Source organism: Trichechus manatus, unplaced genomic scaffold, assembly GCF_000243295.1.
Source record: "Trichechus manatus latirostris isolate Lorelei unplaced genomic scaffold, TriManLat1.0 scaffold00045, whole genome shotgun sequence".
Taxonomy (NCBI): Eukaryota; Metazoa; Chordata; class Mammalia; order Sirenia; family Trichechidae; genus Trichechus; species Trichechus manatus.
Window position 1 is genome coordinate 6,834,914 of NW_004443981.1, and position 7,582 is coordinate 6,842,495.

The following is a 7,582-nucleotide window of genomic DNA, read 5'->3' on the forward strand; positions in this document are numbered from 1 at the left end:
TATACTAACTGTTTAATGAGAAACTGTTCTGTAAACCTTCATCTAAAGTACAATAAAGAAAAAAGAAAAAAAATTTGTTGGTGGTATTTCATACTTAGTGTTGGGGCCCTATGAAAGATCATGACTTACCTTGGATACTTTAAGGTTTCTTGTAGTAACGGAGAGTTCACTGAGGTCAGCCCAGGATGAGAAGATTCTTCTGATTCCCATCTGCTTAAGCAGTTCGTGCATCTCATACTTCTGATCTAGCTTGAACTTTGGAAGGAAAACTTCCATTTTTCTGTGGCACAAGTATATATAATGGTGAAATGTAGACAAAGCCATGGGCCATGAACACTAACAAGACCACACTTCCTTTTCTTTCCTTCCTCCAAGATTGTTTCTGCTAACGAATCTCCCCTCAGTTGACTATATATAACCAAGCCATTCTTTTGTAATGGTCTATCTTAGAGAATTTGTTTGGCTTATCAAATCTATACCGTTAATCTATTTTGGCATTGGTGAGCCAGTGACACATTCTTTTTGGCAAAGAATGCCACCTTTGTGTCTATTTACCTGTTTTAAAAACAACTAAAATTAACCAAGCAATCCTGCAGGCATCTAGATGTTGGCTGTTTTTGATTGCTAGATTCTCCCAACTCCCAGGGTTTCCAGGAGAGAATCCCTGGGGTCCGGCGGGGGAGGTGGTAGTGGGGGATGAAGGAAACTTTCAAACCCCTGTCCATCTTTAGCAGAGAAACTCTGGCATTACCTATTTTGTATGTTGGAGTTCTCCTTTGGAAATACTTTGATAAAATGAGTTCTGTGGCTAAACAATAAAAAGCATGAAAACTACTAATTGATACTAAATTTGTCTTAGAGAAGTGTCAATTTTTTAATCTATAAAGTGAAGCCAAAAAATACCAATACTAATCTCACAGGGCTGTTCAGAGGATTAAATGAAGTAGTACGTGTTGAGAATCCAGAACAATAGTATGTAGCAGGGACTTAATAAATATCAGTTCTCTTTCATGCACTATATGCTCCACCCCGTTTCTCTCTTGCTGAGTTAGGTTGGGCTAGGCTGTCAGACTGGACTATAACTGAGGCCATGACATTTCCTGAAGGTTGATTGATACATTTCTTCATTCTGTAAATGTTTCTGGAGGGTTTATGCTTCGGGTCCTTTGCTAGGCACTAAGGATTCAAAGAAAAATTACAGATGAGTAATGAAGATAAAACTAACTTTGGGGACCTTTAGCTGGACTCTGTGCCAAATTCTGAGTTGGCAGGATTCAGAGGGCATGTCCCTGGATTTCTATGTCTGCTGTTTTCCTTGTGTTCCAGTAGGTGGATTGATTTATTCAACAAACATGTGAGGGCCTATTTTGTGACTCAGACTCTACTCCTCTCTAGGCATAGCTCCCCTCTCCCTTCTAGGGAATTTCATCTGGTCTCATGACTTTAAATTCTATTTATATGCTGATGACTCCCAAATTCATATATCTCCAGCCTGGTACTCACCCTGGGATTCCAGATTCATAAATCTAACTGCTTTCTTGACATCTCTACTTAGATGTCTAACAGATATTTCTGATCTGAATGCTCAGAACTGAACTCTTGAACTTACCCCCAGACCTATTCCTTCCACGGTCAATCCCACTTCAGTAGAGGGCAAATCCATCCTTCCAGTTGCTAAGGCCAAAAGCTTGGGCGTTGTCTTTGACTCCCCTCTTTTTCTCTATCTTACCCCTGTCCAACCCATTAGTAAATCCTATCTGCTCTAGTTTCATAAACAGGCCAGAATTCGACTACTTATCATCTCCACTGCCACCACTGTCATCCAAGGCAGCAGCATCTTGAGCTGGATTATGACAATAACCTCCTAGCTGATCCCCTTCTCCTCCGCTTATCTTTTCTCAACACAGGAGCTTGTGTGATCCTTCAAAACGTAAGTCAGATCATGTCACTCCTCAGAACCTTCCAGTGGTTTCTCATCTCCCTCAGGCAAAGCCCATGTCATTTCTGTAGCCTGAAGGTCGTAGATGACTGAGCCCCTGGCTCCTCTCTGACCTGATCTCCACTCTTCACCCCCAGTCACTCTCCTGCAGCCACACTGGCCTCCTTGCTGTTGTTCAAACCCACCAAGCACACTCCCATCCCAGAACATTCACACTTGCGCCTATAACACTCTTCCCCCAGGAGATCCCCATGGTTCATCCTTTATCTTCAGGCAGGCGTTTGTCACCTTCTTAACAAGAGACCTTCCCTGCTCTCCATGTGCACCCTGCTGGTGCTCCCTACCCCCTTCCCTGCATTATTGTTTATTGTTTGTCTCCCCTCACTATAGGCTCCATGAGAACAGGGACTGTTGCCTGTTTGGTTTATTGATGCATCTGTACGAATGTGCTTGCATCACAGTGCCTGGCACTTGGGAGCAACTCAATAAATAGTGGCTGAGTGAATGGACAAGCCAGGGGGATACTAGGGACAGAGAGGACCCAGAATAATGCTGCCCCAGCCTCCATGGAGCTTCCTTCTCACTGGGGGAGATGGGTGTCGAACCACAGTGCACTGAATGGCATTGTGGTGAGTGTTGGCAAGGAAGGCTGAGTGTGTGCAGGGCGAGGGAAGAGCTCTACCTGGTTTTCATGTTTCGAAGCCACGTCTCCACGAGCTCTGTGGTCAGGTAGTCTTCAAGGGCTAGGTGATCACCCATTTTCTGCATGAGGACCACCAGCATGGTGGCATTTCCTTGGTAGGGCAGTTTGAGGACGTGGCAGCGAAAATTCTTGTCAAAGGTGGAGGCGAAGTTGCCTGCCCTGTACATCATGGGCACCTTCACTGCCTTGTACTTGTCCAGGCGGAAAGTGTCAGCTTCCGTGAAGACAGGGTCGAATGGAGTCAGCCATTGCCCTGAACAGGCAAGAGAAGAGCTCATTGCAGAAACCACCCTCCTGAAAAAGCCCTATTCTTGCTAAAGTAGTGGAGGAGGTGGCTTCCATCCCCTTTCCTGCCCCAGCTAGGAAAGGCATCCCAGTATAGGTTTGCTGTGACCAAAGCTCAGGTAGGCAAGACAAATTCCCACAGATCGGCTTTGCCCAGGCCCCTTTCCCAGCTGGCAAAACAGACACCTCCTGCAGGCCTTATTGGAATCACTCCTGAGAGCAAGGACATGTCACCTAAGGATCCCTGTGCCCCTGGTTGTTCTGGACCTGAACAAAATTCACTCACATTCCAGCTGGTGCCCTAAATACCCACTTCCTTCTGCACTGGGTCTCTTGGGGTTTAGCTCCGGCCTAGAGAAGATGTTGGGCCTTTGCCTGTCCCTGTCTGCCTGGGGGCCCTCTGCCTGCCATGTTGTCTAATGCACGCCCCTGCACAAGCACACACATCACACACACACAGAGTCTGCTGTGGCAGAACAGATGACATTCCCACCCATTGCTGCTTAGGATGGGTCTGAGGGAAGCGTCCTTGCTGACCAATGGCTACACAACCCAGCAGAGGCCACCAGCAGGTGGTGCACGACTGTCCACTCATAGATGTCTGTCCGGGTTGTGTGGCCTGGCTGACTGTGGAATGGGCCCTCCCGGGGCCTTGTCTCCTCTTTGCCTGGGGTCAGCAAGTCCAGTGTCTCATTAGAGAGGCAGCACGGTGTCCTGGACAGAGCCTGGCATCAGGGTGTCAGGAGACCCTGGCTGGAGTCTGGCCTTGCCACAGATTAGCTGTGTGACCTTGATCAAGTTACCCAACCTCTCTGAGCTTCACTTTCATCCTGTTTAGAAAGGGGACCAGGACCTGTGCTCTGGCAATTAGGAAGATCAGATAACAAAATAGTTAACATATTTAGTACCTATGCAGTGGTTGAGAGCTTGGCTGCTGACCGAAATGTCGGCAGTTCAAATCCACCAGCTGCTCCTTGGAAACCCTATGGGGGCAGTTCTACTCTGTCCTGTAGGGTCGCTTTGAGTCAGAATTGACTCGACAGCAATGAGGTTGGTTTTTTGGGTTTAGGTGCCAAGCACAACTGGGCACTTTACACTCATTATCTCATTTAAGCCTCATGATTCCATAGTAGGTGGGAGTGTCCCTGTTTTCTATATTAAGAATCCAAGGACAGAGAGTTTGTCACTTGCCCCAGGTCACAAAAGTAGAGAGTGAAGGAGTAAGGCTGCAGTCCTGTATCTGTGACGATAAAGCCCATGCTTTGTCTTTATGCCCCTGGGCTGCGGCTCCAAATGTCCTAAGAGCTGTGGTGAGGCGCTGTGAACAGCGGAAGGACCAGCAAGCGTGTAGTGTTAGGGCCGGGGGCTCAGCTGGCAGTGTCATCTAACACTGCACCTAGTAAATCAGATGTGTTCAGTAAATGTTCCCATCTGTGGAATCTGATACCACAGTCATGGAAAACCATACGCTGGCCAAATGGAGGGAGAGGAAGAGCGAGGAACCTACGGCTTTGGGAGAGCAGAGCGTTATCAGTGTACCTTTGAACAGGATGTAATCCACAAGAATGACTTTGGTTTCAGGATTAATTTCGTCAAAGAGTTTGGGAATTCTCCCTTGAGTCTCTTTGCTAATGTACTGATTCATGAGTCCCTTGGCCTGGGAGGCATTGCGGAAATTCATAGGCACACACGCAGTATCGAAATACCTCTTCGATAAATTGAGGAAGGTCTCTTTGACATCAAAATCCTTGTGGATGAAGGCCAAGCTGCCCTGGGTGAGGCCCAGCTCCCAGTTGCGGGATAAGGTCTCTCTCAGATGCCCGAAGAGGGCCGGCAGGAGTGCGGGCTGGGTCCCATTCAGGGCCTGCAGGCCGAGCCCGCTCAGGATCTGGGTGCGGGTGGGCCCCGCAGCCCCCAGCACCAGGGTCGCCATGGCGAAGGACAGGCTGAGCGGGGAGAAGACCACGTTGCCTTCGTGCTTCACGGAGATCTTGCGCAGCAGACTGAACCCGAAGTTGGAAGTCTCCTGGGAGAGCTCCTGCCTGCTGGCCACCAGCCAGGGCTCCTCTTCCTTCTTCTCCTCAGGAGGCTGGTTCTGGGGAGCGAGGGTCCTCAGAGTCCCCGGCCCTGCCTCAGCCTCTGGCGGCTGGGTCCCCGGGGCAAAGCCGGGCACCAGCCACACCTCCGCCAGAAGGAAGAGGAACAGAAGGCGCAGTACCAGCTTCATGTCGTCTCCTGAGCAGGCCAGGGGAGGGCTTCTCTCCAGCCACAAGACTTTCTCTGGAGACAAGAGGACAGAGATGGTTCCAGTGCCTCACAACACACCTCCTCTGTGTGCTGGGGAGCAACCTCCTGGGACCCTGCTTCCTTCTTGGGGGCAGGGGGCTATCTCTGCCCTCCTGCAGTGTATCTCCCCCCAGAGCAGCCTGAAGCAAGTGGAACATTAGCAGTGTGCACCACCCAGGGACTCCAACCTGCGGTAGAACACTCCTAAACTCAGGGTGACTTCTCCCTGTCACAGTAGTCAGGAAATTGTCCCAGCACATCAAATAGATGCCACCCCTTCTGTGTGCTAAGTCTTACCCCACCGTTCGTGAAGTTCCTCCTTCAGCCCGAGAAGTGGCAGCCCAGCATTCCCTAAGGTATTAGTTAATCTACTGAGCCATACAGAATCTGTATGCAGGGGACACTCCTGCAGGACTAGGGTGCCGTCAAGCATGCCAAGGGCGCGCCTGCCTACCTAGTACCCAAGTGGTAAGAAACCAATCGCTCATCTACCACTTCTCACTCAGCAAGGCGGCACGTGCCTGGGAGGGGCTCCCCACCCCCACCCCTCCACCCCTGACCCTCAAGGAACCTGGAAGGAGGGCCCTGGGGAGGCCAGCGAGCCAAGTGTGGCTTGCACAGAGTGGGGTGGGTGATGAAATTTCCACCTTAAAAGCCCCTTCCCTCTGGCCTTTGTCCTGCAGACGAGGCACCTTCCTGACTATTGCAGGCCTCTTGCCCTGACCCTGCCCCAGCCTGGACTTACCATCTCTAGGGAGTCTAGGACTGGGGGCTCTGCTTTGCCCACCATCCACCCCCTCACCAAAGACAATGAAAATGTCCTCTCTCCCGTCCCTCCCTAAGTTGACACTTTCAAGGTTTCCCTTTAATTCTCTGCCTCTTACCTGTAAGGGGCCCTCTGGCACCCGGGAAGGGGCTTCATTCAGGGCAGAAACAAAAGGTTAAGGCTTACAGCTGAAAGCCTTCAGCAAATATTTGCCGTTCCAAAGTATGATCCCCTGTGGGGTTGTTACTGATTAATGTCTTGCTCGGAGATGGTGGAGTTTCCGGAAAACCAAAGACCAAGGGTGAAGCGTCCCCTCTTCCCAGCAACCCCTCTGCCCTGAATACAGCGGAAAGTCCAGTCTCAGAGCCGCTGCTTTTCAGCTCAAGGCGCTGCCCTAGTAAGGTTCAGTTCTTCGGGGTGGGGGTGGGGGGGAGCCTCTGACTTGTTATAGCTCCTGAACGTCGAGTGTGAGGAGGGTGACGGTGAGGTCCACTGGTGCTTCCTGAGCACCCAACCTATTGCTGGGCCCCAAGGAGGCAGAGATGAGTAAAACCTGCTCTCCCCAAGAGTCCAGTTGGGGAGACAGGCAGGCCAACCACGACTTCAATGTGAAGCCTATTTCAAGGTGAACTTACTACTTAACAACGTTCACCAAATCCTGAGACGGGAATACTCAAGGACCCACGGTCAAGGCTGGTGGAGACCGTTCAAGACAAATATTCTTAGGCCCATCAAGCTCTCTTTTTTATAATCCATATTTTGTGTTACGTTTCCTTTGTTGTTATTAGCTGCCATTAAATCAGTCCCCCAACTTATGGCAACCCCATGCACAGCAGAATTGGACCGTTGTGATCCACAGGGTTTGCACTGGCTGATTTCTGGAAGTTGATCACTGGGCCTTTCTTCCCAACCCTTCTTAGTCTGGAAACTCCACTGCAACCTGTTCAGCATCATAACAACATGGGAGCCTCAACTGACAGATGGGTGGTGGCTGTGCATGAGGTGAATTGGCTGGGAGTCAAACCTGGGTCTTCCACATGGAAGGCAAGACTTCTATCACTGAACTCCCACTACCCCCTGGCTGGTGAGTGTTGTTGTTAGGTGCCATCGAGTCGGTTTCTACTCACAGTGACCCTACGTATAACAGAATGAAACCCTGCCCAGTCCTGCGCCATCCTCACAATCGTTGTTATGCTTGAGCGCATTGTTGTAGCCACTGTGTCAGTCCATCGCATTGAGGGTCTTCCTCTTTTTTGCTAACTCTCTAATATACCAAGCATGATGTCCTTCTCCAAGGACTTGTCCCTCCTGATGATATGTCCAAAGTATATGAGACGTAGTCTCTCCATCCTTGTTTCTAAGGAGCATTCTGGTTGTCCTTCCTCCAAGACAGATTTATTCGTTCTTTTGGCAGTCCGTGGTATATTCAGTATTCTTCACCAACACCATAATTCAAAGGTGTCAATTCTTTTATCTTCCTTATTCATATTCATAGCTTTCACATGCATATGAGGTGATAGAAAACATCACGGCTTGGATCAGGCTCACCTTAGTCCTTAAAGTGACATCTTTGCTTTTTAACACTTTAAAGAGGTCTTTTGCA

At 49.6% G+C, this 7,582-nt stretch overlaps 1 protein-coding gene across 1 annotated transcript in view; it reads right to left on the bottom strand.

Moving 5' to 3' along the window:
- Positions 1-5,154, bottom strand: part of SERPINA10 (serpin family A member 10) — a 27,884-nt gene extending 22,730 nt beyond the window's left edge. Inside the window, exons 1-3 of the mRNA XM_023731659.1 lie at positions 4,467-5,154; positions 2,622-2,895; positions 130-280 (exon numbers count right to left, since the gene is read on the bottom strand). Of these exons, the coding sequence (XP_023587427.1) occupies positions 130-280; positions 2,622-2,895; positions 4,467-5,154 (1,113 nt within the window). The remainder of the gene's footprint in view (positions 1-129; positions 281-2,621; positions 2,896-4,466) is intronic.
- Positions 5,155-7,582: the final 2,428 nt, after the last annotated feature.